The sequence below is a fragment of the Schistocerca americana genome, chromosome X, assembly GCF_021461395.2.
Source record: "Schistocerca americana isolate TAMUIC-IGC-003095 chromosome X, iqSchAmer2.1, whole genome shotgun sequence".
Lineage (NCBI taxonomy): Eukaryota > Metazoa > Arthropoda > Insecta > Orthoptera > Acrididae > Schistocerca > Schistocerca americana.
This window is the reverse complement of record NC_060130.1, coordinates 824,159,005-824,178,712: the sequence shown is the minus strand read 5'-3', so window position 1 is coordinate 824,178,712 and position 19,708 is coordinate 824,159,005. Positions and strand designations below refer to the sequence as shown.

The 19,708-nt window shown below is 39.6% G+C and overlaps 1 protein-coding gene across 4 annotated transcripts in view; it reads right to left on the bottom strand.

The window, feature by feature from the left end:
- LOC124556350 (sulfate transporter-like) overlaps positions 1–19,708 on the bottom strand; it is a 493,546-nt gene that overhangs the window by 68,754 nt on the left and 405,084 nt on the right. For all 4 annotated transcript variants that reach the window (XM_047130318.1, XM_047130320.1, XM_047130317.1 and 1 more), the window contains exons 3-5: positions 14,054–14,215; positions 10,878–10,988; positions 557–759 (exon numbers count right to left, since the gene is read on the bottom strand). In XM_047130318.1, the coding sequence (XP_046986274.1) occupies positions 557–759; positions 10,878–10,988; positions 14,054–14,215 (476 nt within the window). The remainder of the gene's footprint in view (positions 1–556; positions 760–10,877; positions 10,989–14,053; positions 14,216–19,708) is intronic.

Genomic DNA, 19,708 nt, shown 5'->3' with positions numbered 1-19,708 from the left:
CATCCACCATTAAAATCTCTACTATAAATAGTGCTATATAAATGTACAATGGTCTCCCAGATAAAATCAATGTTATTTCAATATTTTCACTGTTCTATAAATCCCTAAGGGCATTCTGATTAGACCAGATGAAATGCAACAGACTTGAAGCTTGCAAATGCAAGAACTGCTGCTGCTCCTACAACATGATCAAGTAGAATTAATTTATTGCATCATTACAATATATTTTCACGTTATGTGTAACATGTTGAGGGAGGTGGTGGGGATGAACACTGGTGTACCTGTTTGTATATGCAAAATACATCCCACAATCTGTAGAGATTTACTGGATGACTAAAGAATAAATTATTCACAAAAGTAAATGTAAGGACAAAGTGTGTAACAGAAGATACATATTTTAATACAAGTCACATTAAACTATCACCTTCTTCACCTAATTTTTAACAGTATTATGGTGCCATAAATACACTCATATGTCTTTAAGTCAAAGTTTAGATCTGATTGTAGTGGTAGCTACAATTTAAGGATAGTATGTAACTTTACTACTGCAACTTGCCTGCCAGACTCCCACAGCGAAACAAACAGCTGTTGCTACTTGAATTGTTGTGTAACCAACAGATTCAGATGATGCTGATGTAAGATTCCCAAGTGAGCTGTCTGTACCATTTGAATCTACCAGGGTTGATAGATGAGATGATTCCTCATTTGAATACATTAATACTGATTTACTTGTCATCATGCAAATCACAGCAAAAGTACCTGAAATAATTAATTGGTTACTGCAGCTACTATTGCAACAGAAATTAAATCTACATTCTAGGACCATGAAGATATTGTTATGTCAAAGAAACCTTAAATATTATCAGAAGAGTTGTTATTCAGAGAACCATTGCTTGAAGATCACATTTGTCTTGTACCCATAACTAACAAAGAGTACAATTGCAAATATCAGTTATTTTTTAAAAATATAAAGGTCTCTGACTTAAAGCAATATGATTGCCCTATAAGGAGAACCAGTGAATAAAGGACAGAGAATTTAAATTGGCTGTTAAAAAAAAAAAAAAAACACACACACACACACACACACACACACACACACAATTCCCTGAGGAAAATTTCTTAGGTTGCAACAGGGGTGCCTGCATTGATATTTCGTATTATTTTAGTGAATGCAATGTTATTTAACATCCCAGTTACTCAACTTACAAAGAGAAGGATTCAATGCAATTGTTGTATTTGTTGTTATTTTGGTCTTCAGTCCTGAGACTGGTTTGATGCAGCTCTCCATGCTACTCTATCCTGTGCAAGCTTCTTCATCTCCCAGTACTTACTGCAACATACATCCTTCTGAATCTGCTTAGAGTATTCATCTCTTGGTCTCCCTCTAAGATTTTTACCCTCCACGCTGCCATCCAATGCTAAATTTGTGATCCCCTGATGCCTCAGAACATGTCCTACCAACTGGTCCCTTCTTCTTGTCAAGTTGTGCCACGAACTCCTCTTCTCCCCAATTCTATTCAGTACCTCCTCATTAGTTATGTGATCTACCCATCTAATCTTCAGCATTCTTCTGTAGCACCACATTTCGAAAGCTTCTATTCTCTTCTTGTCCAAACTATTTATCGTCCATGTTTCACTTCCATACATGGCTACACTCCATACAAATACTTTCAGAAAAGACTTCCTGACACTTAAATCTATACTCGATGTTAACAAATTTCTCTTCTTCAGAAACGCTTTCCTTGCCATTGCCAGTCTACATTTTATATCCGCTCTACTTCAACCATCATCAGTTATTTTTGTCCCCAAATAGCAAAACTCCTTTACTACTTTAAGTGTCTCATTTCCTAATCTAATTCCCTCAACATCACCCGACTTAATTTGACTACATTCCATTATCCTCGTTTTGCTTTTGTTGATGTTCATCTTATAACCTCCTTTCAAGACACTGTCCATTCCGTTCAACTGCTCTTCCAAGTCCTTTGCTGTCTCTGACAGAATTACAATGTCATCGGCGAACCTCAAAGTTTTTATTTCTTCTCCATGGGTTTTAATACCTACTCCGAATTTTTCTTTTGTTTCCTTTACTGCTTGCTCAATATACAGATTGAATAACATTGGGGAGAGGCTACAAACCTGTTTCACTCCCTACCCAACCACTGCTTCCCTTTCATGCCCCTCGACTCTTATAACTGCCATCTGGTTTCTGTACAAATTGTAAATAGCCTTTTGCTCCCTGTATTTTACCCCTGCCACCTTTAGAATTTGAAAGAGAGTATTCCAGTCAACATTGTCAAAAGCTTTCTCTAAGTCTACAAATGCTAGAAACATAGGTTTGCCTTTCCTTAATCTTTCTTCTAAGATAAGCCGTAAGGTCACTATCGCCTCACGTGTTCCAACATTTCTACGGAATCCAAACTGAACTTCCCTGAGGTCAGCTTCTACCAGTTTTTCCATTCGTCTGTAAAGAATTCGTGTTAGTATTTTGCAGCTGTGACTTATTGAACTGATAGTTTGGTAATTTCCACATCTGTCAACACCTGCTTTCTTTGGGATTGGAATTATTATATTCTTCTTGAAGTCTGAGGGTATTTCACCTGTCTCATACATCTTGCTCACCAGATGGTAGTATCTTACTGTAATAAAAATTCATTAATACGATTTGCTTGAATTGCTGTCTAGCGATCCGAGAAAACAAGTTTCCTAGGCACCGCATATTCGACAAGTAGGCAGGACACAATTAAAACCTTGCTTGATTGTGATGTTGAGGAGTCTGTTATTGATGACCTTGAGCCTTGCAACAATAAGAAAGTGCCTAGCAAAAATAACAATGCTGAAAAATGACCATCCCATGAGGAAGCTTGTTATTGCCTTGAGATGCCAATGAAGACATTATAATGACAAGAATGTGGTGCTATCCATTTCCCATATTTAAAAAATTTGTACGATTTAGTGGCTACAAAGTGAGTCTCAGCTCTGAAGGAAAAACAAATTTTGGACTTTTTCTCCTAAACTAGACTTACTTTAATGGTAATTAGCACTTTTCAAGCTATGTTATGTAGCAGTCATATTATAAGTGACTGCACAAGAAAAATACACCAGTAGACCCAGGAGAAGCACACAGCAACAGTGGCTGAAACATCGGTTTCATCAGTTACAATATGATTATGTACCACACCCAGAGGACTTTCATACTGACTGACTCTGGCCATGGAATCCAACACAAATATATCAGTCTTTCTTTGTTTCATTTTCCTATGAACACTGGTACAATATGTTTTTGTAACTTATCAGTTACATAAGTTATCCAAACATCCCCACCCATCCCCATCCCCCACTATCGCCAATTACTTCACACAACTGATGCCCTACTGTATTTACTTACTGCATACTTCAGCCATAGACCCATACAGTGAGTTTTTGTGAAATGCCATCACCTTTTCTAACTCATTTCTCAATTAAAAACCTTTCACTCTTGATGTAGTTGAATGAAAGCTATAGCCTTGTTGTATACATTCTATATATTCTTCTACAAACTGATGTTTGTTTTCTCTATTGCTTGGATCTCACGTGGCACCAGCACAGATTTAAATATGAGAGTCAACTGCTTTCTCATAGCCTCTAAGCCTCATACAAAGATTGCTATCCAGTCCTCCTTTCTTTAACTTCATTGACAACCTGTAAATGGACCATTATATTATACTCACTTGTAAACACAACTTGCTCTTTTCCATGATTGAAGTCTAAAGCATTTTTTGCAGATGATTGTTAAGGATTTTTAAAAATCATTTATACTATTGACAAATGTCTGTAGTTCTTAACAGCTTCCCAGCTTCCTTTCCTGTGGATTACAACAATTACAGCATCATTCCAACTAGAATGAAATTTTAACTCTACAGCGGAGCGTTCACTGACATGAAACTTCCTGGCAGATTAAAACTGTGTGCCTGACTGAGAGTCAAACTTGGTACCTTTGCCTTTTGTTGTCAAGTACTCTACCAACTGAGCTACCCAAGCACGATGGCAGGCAGAGTGCACTAGTATTACTTCCACTCTGCTCAGCTAAATTTCACTTCCAGTGATTGCACAACTCACGACGTCAGACTTCCACTCAGTCAGGAGTACCATGCACTGCAGCACATGGTGTTATTCACTCTGTGGCTGTCGACGCGTGCGGAAGCTTTGCTCTTGGGTTGCACTGGGCATTGGCTTGCAACGTTCACTTGTATTAACGTACCTCTGTAATGCCTAGGTGACATTATTATGGTCACCGTTGGTGGCGCATGGTGCCTGTGTACAAGGCTTTGAAAGCCATAAACATTGACTTGGATAGGCAATTCAATAAGCCGCAGCCTATTGAAGATCCAAATGTGTTTCAAGGACTGATGCTGCAGTTTATTTGTGAAGTAACTGCTGTATTTGGAGGTAGTACATGGCTGACTCTTGCTGCTGCTGGAGTAGTCATGCTGACTATGGTGGCCTTGATGCTTTCCCTTTGGTGCCAGATAAGACCTTTGTCTTGTCAACAAGAAAAAAGAAGAAGTTGAATGGTGATGAGTATTTGTTTATTTGGGCCAAAATAGGCAATGGAAGTTGTAAAATAAACATTGATGGTGACTGTATGTTGCATTATCAAAAATAAATCTATTTTCTTTATCTCCTTTTCCCAAATTCCTTATCTATAAAAAAATATTGATTCACTTAAAAAGCCTTGTGATTGATGCTTTGGTAGCTCAGTTGGTAGAGCACTTGCCCATGAAAGTCAAAGGTCCCGAGTTCGAGCCTCACACCAGGAAGTTTCATATCATTCCAATTGTCTGCTGCTACCCATCCTCTCACACAAACATTTTGTGAATATCAGTGCCATTTTTGTTTTCATCATCTCTCCCCCTAATTTTAGCATTCTCACTAGTATCCCAGTTTTTCCTGTTTCAATGCACCTAACTGCTTTCTTTGTTTCTTCTGGAAGTCTTTACAGAACACTTGTTCTAATAATCTATTAATTTGTTGGTTGCCAGAAAAATGTGCTAAGTTTTGGTATATGGATGTATAATAATTTACCAGATTAAATTAAAGAAATAGAGATCCCAAGAGCTTTCACATATAAATTAAAAAAGACCAGTTGGAGCAATGTTTTGACACAGTAAACGAAGGTTATAAATGGTAACTAATCCCTTAACAAATGTTCCCTTATACCTGATAATTACGTGTAAGGTATGTTTTCTTAATACATGTAATGAGTTTCTTCCTGTCTTTTCTCTCATCATGTTCCATTGCATCACATATTATTGTAAAAACAAGACGCAACCCACCTGACTCGTGAAAGCACAGTGTGATGTCTGTCACATTCTTGTAATATTGCCCAAGCTTTCAAGTAACCAATTAGATTGTTAAAAATTAAATTGCAGCAAATTAAATTCTAAATGTATATACTTCACTTGTCCAATATATGTACAAATTGTACAGTATTGTGATTTCTTGGAATATAATACAATCTCTGTGTTCATTTTCTTTGTGCACTACATAGATTTTTGAAGAAATGTTGCAACACTTTTAGTATGGTCTCCTGTTTTTTTGTAATGGTGCCATCACCAACATCCATGCTCATGTTATGTGATTATTTATGCAGTATGAATGCCAATTTATTTTATTTTATTTATTTTTTATGTATCAGTTGTTCTCAATTGTTTCCCTTGTAGTCTTCTTATCACACTTTCTAGTATCTTCTTGCAATCTTTTTAAATTGCTTTGTCTACTTCATTTAATTCTATCTCACGCCCCTTCTAATTAACTTTTCATTCTTCTCCCTTCATCAACTGTATTGTGTCTCCAGAATTGTTGTTTCATTTATCCTTTTTCACCCCTATGCGATCCCCAGATTTTTTTCAGTATAACATTTGTTAAAGCATCATCTCTCATATTTAAGTCTACACTTTCTTCATTCTCTATAACCTTAACCTTTTTTGAAAATTTAATTAGTAGCAATGGAACTGGATTTTTTTATTAATGAATTTAGTTCTTTTTTATTTTGCATCTTACTATCCTGTAGTCACTAGTGATACTAAAATGGTTTAAGACTGACACATCCTTCATGATTCAGTTGTTGTTTGATGGCAAACAGTCAAACTCATTTTTTTCCCATCATGTGAGTGAGTGAGTGAGTGGTCCTTTCCATGTCAATTTTCTGCCTGTATCTTTCTCAAATAATTTATTTAGGATATACATTCAATTCTTTTTGGCAAAATCCATTACCATGTCTTCTCCATCATTCTCACTATCAAATCCCAAGTTCCCAATTACATAGCCATTTTGCATTAAAATCTCCCATTACTATCCTCCAGTGTATATTATTTTTGTTTGAAAGTTCTTTTAATTCCTCTTAATGATCCTTAACTATCACAACAGGCTGCAGTGGTGTGTTATTGGGCGTAAACTAGCACAGTTTCAAATGAGTGTGGAACTTTAATTATTCCTAATACTGTTCTTGGTCTCCCATGAGATTCCCTCAGTAACAAAACTTAATTATTTAATTATCTTGTTTATGATAACAGTAACTCTTTGGTTTGATCCTCTTCCTTCTTTCGTACTTCTGATAACCAAGTAACATCCCACTTAATTTTATCTTGGAAATCTATTTCATAAAAGCAAAATTTGCTGCAGCAGTCATAGTTTCATTTATGTAATTAACTGTATATCCATCTTGACCAACAATATGATGGCCAGTGACAAATATACAGTTAAATCTTTGTGCTGAACAAACACTTCACAACAGGTTTCTCTATGGCCAAATGCAAGTCTTATTGCTCACATCTGTAACAGCAGTATTCTTTTTAAGTGGACATCAGCTGCACAGTCCCATAATTTAATCCCATCATAAAAAATGGATAAATCATTCCTTAGTAAGTTTTCTTTAAATGTTTAATGAGGAACTATGTTTGCAACTGGCTAAGGAGATATAAGACACTACTGACTTTTCCACATACAAGGTTAATGTGGTTCATCCACTGCAGATTTTCATCAATGTACACACATTGAAATTTACAGCCGTCAGTTTCTGATGCCGACATGTTACATGCATTATTTACTTTTTGTGGTGAGAACTGCCCATTTTAAATGATGACAAATGATATTTGGTGACATTTATCTTGTGGCCCCTATCATTTAAGTATTTCATAAATTCTGTAACTCCACTAGCAGCAAAAGATTCTAGTTCTTTATATACTCTACCACAAATAAGATTGAATTGTCATATGTATAGCTTATAATATAAGAGTTAATTGGTTGTGCAGAGTCATTAATATATTTGAGGAAGAGAAACAGACCGAGAACTGAGCCTTGAGGTACACCTTGTATTATTATTTCACTGATGACTCTAAAGTTTGTAATTTTTGCATCTAATTTCTATGTCAGTTTAGAGCATTGCTTACAATACAACAGGTATGTTGCTATAAGAAACATTGATGGATCCCCTATATGACATGGCTTCAATGTTTTTGGTACTGACCTATGGTTTACTGTGTAAAATGCTTTTGTCAGATCTGCAGTGGTAATGCTTATTCTTTTTCAAGAGCTATTCTGAAGATCTATAAGCAGTTTGCATGTTGTGAAAAAGGCACTAAGCTAGGAATAGGACAATACTTTCAAATATCTTACTAAAGGTGGGAATTAATAATATCTGACTATGGTTAGACACATCTTCCATACTTCCCTTTTTGTACACTGGTTTCAGAACACTAACTTTTAGAACACCTGGGTACATGTTTTCTTTAATGCTGAAATTAATCAGGTAGGTAGAAAGTTTTGAGATTTCTTTGAAATGCATATTAGTAATGCATTGGCTGTGCCATCCCATCCAAATGAAAATTTTTTTCTTAACTTGCATATTACCTTGCATGCTTCCTTTTCATTCACCTCCATAAATTGAAATGCAGTACACTGAGTGAGGTAATATGGCATCTCACATCCTGTATATCTATAAAATCAGTTGGGTGGTCAGTACTTGTGAAATAGCATTTGGGTTTTTCACATTGTTGCCATCGTGTCTTATTCTGAATAGTTCCATATTCATCTTCATACCTTTATGGTATTGGTCATTTAACTGCCAGCAAGCTTTATTTGTATTATCAGACTGCTATAGTAGTTTGCTGCTAATTTGCTTCATAAGATTAGGAATTTCAGTTTAAAGGTTTTCTTTGCCTGGCTGTATTTTTCCTTGAAAATCTGTAGGGTAGTAGCTTTATAAAGTAGGTTTAGATCATGCATAATCTGTCAGAAGCTAATCAGACTTGGTGGGAGTTTCAGTCTAGAATTACTTCTGTTTTGGCAATGTTTAACTGACTGTTTTCTCAACAGCATTGAACAGAACTCATTTCATTTGTTGCCAGGGTCTTTCGCCTGGTACTTAGAATCCCAGTTCTCCTCAGCTAATTTGTATTTAAAAACATTAATATTTTATCTATACAGAGTTTGTTTCTGAAGAACAACCTTTGTTATTTTTAGCATAGTGGAATTATGTACTCTATATCACCTGATAAAAGTGGTCAGAATGGCGGTAATCTAGGTTACTGTGTTTTACCTTGTCTGTAACATTTCTGCTGATTATGGTATTATCTATTCTATTCGAGCATGTGTTCATTACTCTAGTGAGTGACCCTTCTATATTTACAATATTATCTGAGCTTAATATGTCAGAGAGCTTTATATTTACTGTATATGTATTCCCTCAGTCAAATTATTCCAATATGTAGCTAGACTGAGATACCAACATCCCAAAACTCACACACAACACTATTGCCTCCAACAACCCTAACAATAATACACCATCCTGCCAAGCACAAAGAGCTGGCTAAGAGAGATGTCCAGTGCTCAGAAAATCAGGCTCACAACAGTTTCAGTCCACCTTAGATTCCTTCTAAAAGTTGATAATGGACATCCACAAAATCAGTTTGCAAATTATGTGCTAATATTGTGTCAAAAATAACATCCACTACGCATAGTATTTTGCCAATGAAATGTAATTACTGCTCCCCATACCTGAGAATAACTGATGACCAATGCAGAGGCTGGAAAATAAAGAAAATCAGAAGAAAAAAAATTCTGAAGCTTATCATTAGCACTGAATTTGGCTCATAGCTCCTCCAAAGGTACTGAAGACCAGACACACACAAAAAAATAAAATTCTGTAAATATATTTTATAACTGTGTGTAGCCTCTACATACCACAAACACACCTGTGTCTAATAACCTGTACAAAATATAGTGCAGGGCTACCTTTGGGCCCAGGACAGCCTGAATCCAACTGGAAATGAACTCTCGCATTTACGAAATACTCATCGTTGAGTCTTTATAACATTTCTCACAAATGAAGTTTCAGTGTCTTACAAGACATTACAGGACTGCAACAGGCTCAATTCTTTCCCAGTACATATCAAAATGGTTACAACCATTTTTGGAGCACACATTCCAGTTATCTCACTTTCACTACACACCCTACTACCAATATACGGCAGCCTAAACCAGTGCAAGGCTTCTGACATGCTTTGCAATGGTAAGGAGACACTCTGCATCACACATTTTTTTACAGTTCTCCAAATTTAAAAGGACACTTTTGAAGGTGATTGTGTAAAAGGAAACACTTCCACCTAGATTAGAAGTTTCCAGAATTCTTTAGTCCAGCTTTTGCATTCCTTATCTCATTTGCTCAGTTTACAAGAAGATTTGCAATAGTAACTGATAGCAACTGAATAAACAAACTATTCTTAATACACACTGAATTATCTAGATAGATATTAATCTTTGCTGACAACATAATCTCAGTAGTTTTACTAAATGTTAAGTTCACTTAGGTCTCCACAATAAACTTTAGTCTTCCATCCATTACTGTGCTTAGCAAATGATCTTCCCATGTAGTCTGTACACTGTCATGAAACTGCATACAACAGTTATATGTGCAACTAGTAAACTGTGACTTTCTTCACAAGTATAATTTAGCCTCGCTCAATTCTGTAAGGGCCAAATCCTAAAGGTGATACAGTAAAAGGGTAAAAAACATTCAAAAAATTAAGTTTTTCAACCAGAGTGTCCATATTATTTAGGAAAACACACAAAAAATTCTGCTTCTGGGAGAAGAACTTTTATTTCTCAGGGAATCAAATTATTATTATTAATGTTACTGGTCTTTTTCTTTATCACTTACACAGCCAATCTGACCACAGAGAATCTCACCAGCAGTACGTTTGAACAAAAAAGCTGCTGAAACTTCCTGGCAGATTAAAACTGTGGGCCGGACCGAGACTCGAACTCGGGACCTTTGCCTTTCGCGGGCAAGTGCTCTACCAAATGAGCTACCCATGCACGACTCACGCCCTGTCCTCACAGCATTACTTCTACCAGCTGTGAGGACGGGGCGTGAGTCATGCTTGGGTAGCTCAGTTGGTAGAGCACTTGCCCGCGAAAGGCAAAGGTCCCGAGTTCAAGTCTCGGTCCGGCCCACAGTTTTAATCTGCCAGGAAGTTTCATATCAGTGCACACTCTGCTGCAGAGTGAAAATCTCATTCTGGAAAAAGCTGCTAATAATTAAGATTTGGATAAAACATTTCACATTATATTTCTGATAAAATAGTTCATTATTAAACACCAATAGTTTGTAACAATATTGAGAATTAAGTTCTGCTGAATAATTCCCTTAAGGAACCTACTATCAAAAGTTTGTCTTTTTACAGTTCATATACCAACTGCTTATTCTTTATTACTAGTCACTGCCTATGTCCAGCATTACTAATATGAAAATATATTACCACCCTTAAGAACCTCCAATTCTCAAAATCCTCTGCACCAGAAAAGACCACATTGTTAAGTATTAAAGGGGTGCGACTTACCCATGGAAACATGCCTAGAAGTACCCATCACAACATAGATCAGGACAGGAAAGAAAGCCATGTAGATTCCAACAATGGGAGGAACACCAGCCAACATCGAGTAAGCCATGCCTGAAATATGAGTAAATTACATTCGGAAACAATTAACTTTGGAAATTGTGGAAATAAATCTGAACTACTCACAATAAAACATTCTCAAGTGTAATCTATGTTAATCAAACCCTTATGAAGCATTACAATTCTATCTTCTAAGACTTACCTTATTCCTGTTGTGCTGTTTCTGTGCACAAATAGTGGTATAAAGCTGGAAAAGAATAACTTTAGAATAATAGAAGTGATAATATAACACTAGTTGTAAAATTAAAGACAATATTTGAAAATGTAACCAGAAACATACAATTTTCAAAATCAGAATACTTTATTCTGAATAAAGTACTTTCTTATCTCATGGATATTGTGGAACGTCCACAGCTGAGAAAAATCATGGTTGCATGCGGTATCCTTCAAGTAAATGTAAATAGGATTATCATTCTTAACCACCTGCATAGCAATTTTAATAATAATAATAATAATAATAATAATAATAATAATAATAATATTGTTTTTCTTGTTGTTGTTGTTGTTGTTGTTGTTGTTGTTAGAGTGTAAGACATTAATTTCAAATGATTAATAATTGACAGAGAATGGGAAAAGTAATGGCCATTGCTTACTATGAACCATCATGTCATGTACCTGAAATAATTCATGAGAAGTATGGAAAACCCATACTAGGATGATTGAATGAGGAAAAATCTTGTATCATGTCCTAAAATCATGTTAATTCTCAATAAAACATGTGTCAGCTAATCTTTCCGCTATGGGTTGAAAATATGTAACCTGTTACTATCATCTTCATTTCTTGCAGAAGTCTGTTAAAAGCCTACACAATTTTTTGGATGATAAACAATGTATATAGATTGGATGCTGTTGTTTATTTGACCAAGTGCACGTCATGATCAAAAATCTAATGAGCGATAGTGGTGCAGAAGTTGGATTATTATCTAGACATTTTTATGGAGCTTCCTTGATTTAACTACAGTTTCACACAGATTATATTCTCCCTCACTTTTTGTTATTATTATTACAAACCACAGCCCAATAACAATATTGATAGTAATAACAACAGGAGAAGAGAAACTTGTTTTCATTACTCTTCACTAAAATGATATTAAGTTAATTTTAGAAGTGAATGAAAATTTATCTTTATGAAGTATCTTACTATTGTGTGGTTCAAGAATTACTTAGAACCTGTAACATGCACAGTGTGTTAATTTTAAGTTTGTCAATGCCAGACAGGTGGGAGGAGGAGGTGGGGGGTGAAGGAAGAAGCAAGCACAATCCCACACAGACTGCCATGAGATGAGGAGCTGTGTGCATGGTAACAAGCCCCCCCCCCCCCATACTTCATGCAGTGCTCACAGCTTAACTGGTAATTCATGCTTCCATGAAAGCAGAAGTCATCCATGAAAGCTATGATCACTTGAATGCTATTCATAATAAAAACTGAAATCAACTCATGTATTGACATGTTTAATAAATTAACGTACACATGTCTACAGGAAAGGAGATAGTATAAGAGAGAGTGAAGTACAACACAAGAACAAAGCACTCAACAATGACTAATTCAATAGTACTGTCAGCTAGGTAACGTTGGCTGCACCCAAAAACCAACAACTACTGGCTGAAGCCTTCTGATGTCTACTGACACCTATGGATTCAGGGATAATGAGCTGATCAGTCAACTTAACACACAGTGTGGTTTAGTGTTTTGTAGAAGAGTCAACCAACATATCACTTCCTCCTATATACATCTCGCAAAGAGACCATGAAAGTAAAATTTGACAGATGCAAGATCACATGGATGCATACCAATTATTTTTCTTCCCATGCATAATTTGGGTCAGGAAATGAAAGGGGGAAGAGACAGTAGCATACAAAGTACCCTTCACCACACACCATAAAGCAGCTATCAGAGTGTCAATGTTAGTGTAGATGTAGACATACCACTTCTTATAATTACAAATGATTTAAGGAAGATTTAAGCAACAACCCAATATCTTGTTGACTAAAGGGATGGTGACTCACTTTTTATTAACTGAAACAAGGACCAGAAAAGATGCAAAAGTGATAGTAGCAAGTCCAGTAAGAGGTGAGAAGAATTAAGACATTTACCTTTACATATAAACATATTTATAATGGTTGAGTCCATGACCATATGTTAAGCTGTTAAACAGTCCACAGTCAGTAATTAAATTTAGTATGTGTTAGTAATAACATGGGATGACATTGGTTTATCCAATAAGCACAGTTCTCAATGGCATCAGAGCAGCTAAGACAACTCAGTTACACATTTCATCAAATGGAATTACATTAAATAATCACAAAAGTACAGACATCTAACAGATTTCCTGGTTTGTCCTTTGTCCTAATTTTTTCATGATCTCAGCTTCCTCATTTTCAATTTTTCAATTAATAATATTAGTGCCACAGGTGATAAAATGTTTTGTTCAACTTTTAATTCCAAGAAGACTGAAAAGGGAACTGAGCACAAATCTTACACTGCAATCAAAATAGAATCTTACACAGAATTCTCAGTAACTAACAATACTATTTTTTATTGTCTGATACTGGGTCTTTCATTCTAATGGTGTTTCTAGATAGACTATGGACAAAGGATAAGTGTATAGAAAGGACTAAAAATTGTTTGACGCCAGTTTCTTTCTTCAGAGCATACATAGCTGTGGATAAATTTAATGAGGTGGAGAACACCACAAATCTCACCTGTGTTTGAAGCTAAAAATTGGACACTGAGTTCACAAAAATCATAATAAGCCTCAGTAAAAACTGCTTTATTTGTAAGCCTCACTTACGTACATTTCATCCATCTTAGTAGATTAAACAGAAACTGCAAATTAAAAAGTAGTTGCAATCTTGTAAGCTTTGTTGGAAAGTTATAGTCTGAGATGGCCACCTGGATGTGAAACGAAATGACCAAAATGTGTAGGGATTAAAACGGTATGTACAAAGTATGAAGAATTACTGTAAAGCAGTTTTGTTGGTTTGATGATTTAAATACAATCTATAAGAAAACAATACGTGAAGGAAATCACTTGATATAATTAAATAGCATATATTACCTTGCGGAATGTGCATAACAGCAACAGTAAAGCCCGATATGATGTCTGGTATCAGATCATTTTTCCATTTATAATTTGGAAGCCATGAAAGTATAGGGAAGAGAGAAGTTATTACTTTGATTGGGCTGCATCTTACACTCTTCCCAATCCGCTTACTCAGTACTGTAAAAAGAAATGAACAAAGAATTATATAGTACATATGAATACCATTGCAACAATAGAGACTAACATAAAACTAGGGTTGCATTTAAACAAAAATTGTCCTTCTGAAATTTTGTCTATGTTCTTTGTACATACTGTAAGTAAGAGTCACATAAAAAGTTCTCAGCCTGGCATTAAATTTTGTTTTTTATGCCAAAATGCACTTATTTTTTTAATTAATTCTCCTTTTGGTCAGGTCACTTTACATGAGTAGATTTCATCAACATGTGATTCTGGAAGGTAAGCCAAATACCAAACTATGGCTGCCATAACTTATTCATTGGGCTCAAAATGTTTACCAAACATGAGACTGATTACAAATTTTAAAAGATGAAAATCAACAGGTGCCAAGTTGTGGATTTTCCAACTATTCATACTGAACTAAATTAAAATGTATTATTGTGCTACACACTTCAGAGATCATCTGAAGCATTACAGGCATCAATAAAGTTGCGGTTCACACATACACAAGATACACATATACAACAAATTATTAATTGTTACGTCCTCATGCACATCACTGTGTTACTGATGATGATGATGATGATGATGATGATGATGATGATGAATGTTTGTCTAAAGGGACTAAACATATTTGTTGAACGAATGCAGGTCAGTTACTGGAATGCCGATCTCTATAAGCAGTATCTGTGTAGCCTGTTTGGACAGCCTGTCGGCAAGTTCATTGCCTGGTATTCCGACGTGATCTGGGGTCCAGACAAACACCACTGAACGACTGGACCATTCCAGGGCATAGATGGACTCGTGGATGGTCGCTACCAAAGGATGACGAGGGTAGCACTGGTCGATAGTTGAAGGCTGCTCAAGGAGTCGGTACACAGAACAACGACTGGCCAGGGCATGAAAGGATGTGCTCAAGAGCACGAGATAAAACCACCAGCTCTGCAGTGAAAACACTACAGCCATCGGGCAAGGAATGCTGTTCAATATTTCCTCCATGGACATACGCGAAGCTGAGGTGACCATCAGCCATCGAGCCATCAGTGTAAACCACCTCATGGTCTCGGTACATGTCAAGAATCGAGAGGAATTGGCAGCGAAGAGCTGCAGGGTTAACTGAGTCCTTAGGGCCATGTGAAAGGTCCAGGCAAAGCCGCAGCCTAGGTATACACCATGGAGGTGTACATGAATGGACCTCAAGTATAGGTGGTAAAGGCAAGGGCTTCAGTTCGGATAGAAGGAATCACATACGAACTGAAATTGTACGCCCTGACCTGGGCCGCCGATGCAGGAGATTAACCGCTGTGGATGGGAAAAGCAGACAGTAATTCAGATGCGCAGGAGAACTACGAACGTGTGCAATGTAACTAGCGAGCAGCTGTGCACGTCGGATCTGCAATGGAGGGACTCCAGTCTCCACCAGGACGCTGGTCACCGGCCTCGTCCTAAAAGCTCCTGTCGCTAGTCGAACGCCACAGTGGTGCACTGGGTCGAGTAAACGCAATGCTGAGGGCGCCGCCGACCCATAAACCACACTCCCATAGTCAAGGCGGGATTGAACAAGGGCTCTGTAGAGCTGTAGCAGTGTAGAGCGATCCGCACCCCAGTTGGTGTTGCTCAGGCAGCGGAGGGCATTGAGGTGCTGCCAGCACTTCCACTTAAGCTGACGAAGGTGAGGAAGCCAAGTCAATTGGGCGTCGAAAACCAGTCCTAACAATCGATATGTCTCCACTACAGTGAGTGGATCGTCACTAAGGTAAAGTTCTGGTTCCAGATGAACGGTACGACGCCGACAGAAGAGCATGACACACGACTTTGTGGCCGAAACCCGGAAACCGTGGGCTAGAGCGCATGACTGCGCCTTGTGGATGGCTCCCTGTGGGTGCCGCTCAGCAACAGTGGAGCAGTACGAAATGCAGAAGTCGTCTGCATACAGAGAAGGTGAGACGGATGGCCCTGCAGCTGCTGCTAGACCATTAATGGCCACTAGAAATAGAGATACACTCAATACGGAGCCCTGCGGGACCAAATTCTCTTGGATATGGGGGAACTATGAGAGGCACCATCTTGGACACGGAAAGTACGAAGCGACAGGAAATTTTGGTTGAAAATCGGGAGCGGGCCTCGAAGACCTCACTTGTATAATGTGGCAAGGATGTGATGTCGCCAGGCGGTGTCATACGCATTTCGTAAATGTAAAAAGACGGCAACAAGGTGTTGGCGTCTGAAAAAGGCTGTTCGGATGGCAGACTCGAGGGACACAAGATTATCAGTGGTAGAGCGACCCTGGCGGAAACTGCCCTGGCACAGAGCCAGTAGGCCATGTGACTCCAGGACCCAACCCAATCCCCGATACACCACACATTCCAGCAGCTTACAAAGAACGTTGGTAAGGCTGATGGGCCGACAGCTAGCTATCCACATCAAGCAGGTTTATACCTGGTTTGAGCACTGGAATGATGGTGCTCTCCTGCCATTGCGATGGAAAGACGCCACCGCACCAGATCCGGTTGAGGAGGATCAGGAGATGTCACTTGTAGTCGAATGAGAGATGTTTAATGATCTGACTGTGGAGACTATCCGACCAAGGAGCTGTGTCGGGACAATGTACGAGGGCGCTGAAGAGCTCCTACTCTGTAAATGGAGCGTTATAGGGTTCACTGTGGCGTGTTGTGAAAGAGTGGACTTTCCTTTCCATCTGCCGTCTGAGGTGCGAAAAGCTGGGGGGTATTCTCCGACGCAGAGGCTCGAGCATAGTGCTCAGCAAAGTGCTCAGCAATCGCGTTTGCGTCGGTAGATAACACGCCATTGATGTTAACGCCAGGGACAGTTGTTGGTGTCTGGTACCCAAAAACACGTCTGATCTTTGTCCAGACTTCGGAAGGTGACGTATGGCACCCAATGGTCGAGACATCTCTCTCCCAACACTCTTGTTTCCGTCTTTTTAGCCGGCCGCTGTAGCCGAGGGTTCTAGGCGATTCAATCCGGAATCGCGCCGCTGCTACGGTCGCAGGTTCGAATCCTTCCTCGGGCACGGATGTGTGTGATGTCCTTAGGTTAGTTAGGTTTAAATAGTACTAAGTCTAGGGGACTGATGACCTCAGATGTTAAGTCCCATAGTGTTTAGAGCCATTTGAACCATATGAACTGTCTTTTTATAAGCTGGCGAACGCGGGCACAGAGCCGTTTAAAGGCTATTAGGTGCTCTATGGAAGGGTGCCGCTTACGTCGCTGAAGGGCTCGCCGACTCTCTTTAATTACCTCAGAGACTTCCGGCGACCGCGAAGTTACTGCTTTCGCGGGGGGCACCCTAAAGAACGAGGGATCATGTTTTCCGCCGCAGAGACGATCGTTGAATAACCTGCTCAATCACAACATCGATAGCACCATGTGGGGGAGATTCAACGGTGACAGCAGAGGTGAAGGCCTTCCCTGTCTGCCTTGTTGCAAGCCCATCTGGATAGGTGTCCGTGGGCATGATGCTGGGGGAGTGTCAGGAAGATGAGGAAGTGGTCATTACCGCACAGGTCGTCATGTGCTCTCCAGTGGACAGATGGATTAAGTCCTGGGCTGCAGAGGGTTAAATCAATGGCCGAGTAAGTGCTGTGAGCCACACTGAAATGTGTGGGGGCCCCAGTATTTAAGAGGCAGAGGTCGAACTGAGACAGTAAAGTTTCGACATCTCTGCCTCGGCCAGTAAGGACGATGCCACCCCACAAGGGGGCTATGAGCGTTAAAATCACCCAAAAGTAAGGAAGATGTAGGGAATTGATCAATCAATGCAGCCAACAAGTTCAGGGTTACTGCACCATCTCGAGGAAGATATACGTTGCAGACAGTTGTTTCCTGCGTCGTCCTTATCCTAACAGCCACAGCTTCAAGAGGAGTTTGGAGGGGCACAGGTTCACTACATACCGAGTTTATGACATAGACGCAAACTCCACCTGCCACTCTATTATATTCGCTACGGTTCTTGTAATATCCCCTATAGCCGCGGAGGGCAGGGGTCTACATTGCCGGGAATCAGGTTTCCTGGATGGCAATGCATAAAGCAGGCGTAACGCTTAACAGTTGCCGTAGCTCAGCCAAGTGGTGGAAAAAACCGCCGCAATTCCACTGGAGGATGACATCCTCGTGAGATTGGGAAGGCATGAAACACCCAATGAGGTTGTCTATGCCTCAGGGTCACCTGCTGCCACCGGATGGGTACCTGTGTGATCAACATCCATTTTGTCTGAGGGCCCAGAGGGATCTAGGTCCTCAGCGGACGCCAGAACGTCCACTTCATTGTCAGACACAGAGCTTGTAGGTAGCAGTGGTATGGGTGCCACAGCAATGTCTGGGTCTTTGGGGGGTCTTCTTTTTGGTTCTCTCTCTCTGCACCTTTGGCTGTTCTGGCTGGGAGGGCTTCACTGAGTCAGTCTCAGGGACTGAGGAAGACCAGAAAGCCCTATGACCAGGTACCTGTGGTTGCTTCAGCCACTGGCGGGTGTCCGCTTTGCCACTGGTAGGAACGTGGGAAGGGAGTGACCCAAGGGACCCCTTCCTAGCGAGAGGAGCCAAAGAAGATATACACTTCTCTCGTTGAGAAGTGGTGACTGATGTCCCCGATGGTTGGGGGGATGTTGCTCCCAAAGTAGGTGGTGCGGGAGCAACAGGGACAGAAGTGCCTCCCACTATCAAGGAGGCAGGTGGAGCCTGACTACTCTGAGAGCCAACTGTACATGATGGAATGGAAGGTGCTAGAACTGTTGTAGTAGCGGCGGCATAAGTGGATGTTATATGCATAGCATATAGCCCCTCATATTTTCACTTAGCCTCAATGTAAGTCACTCAGTCCAGGGTCTTGTATTCCACGACTGTCCTCCCTTTCTGTAAGATCCTGCAGCGTGGCGAGCAAGGTAAATGATGCTCTCCACAGTTGACACAGATGGGAGGTGGGGCACATGGAGTATTGGGATGTGATGGACGTCCGCAATCTTGACATGTGATGGTGGAAGTACAGTGGCCGAACTTCCAGCACTTAAAGCACCGCACTGGAGGAGGGATATATGGCTTGACATCATAGCAGTAGACCATCACCTTGACCTTCTCAGGTAATGTGTCACCCTAGAAGGCCAAGATGAAGGCACCGGTGGCAACCTGATTATCCCTCAGACCGCGATGGGCGCGCCAGACGAAATGAACACCTCACCACTCTAAATTTTCGCGCAGCTCGTCGTCACACTGCAAAAGAAGATCCCTGTGGAATATAATACCGTGGACCATATTTAAGCTCTTATGGGGCGTGATGGTAACAGATACATCCCCCAACTTGTCACAAGCGAGTAATGCCTGTGACTGGGCAGAGGATACTGTCTTTATCAAGACAGACCCTAACCACATTTTGGACAAGCCCTCCACGTCCCCAAACTTGTCCTCTAAATGCTCCACAAAAAACTGAGGATTCATTGACATGAAAGGTTCCCCATCAACCCTCGTACATACGAGGTA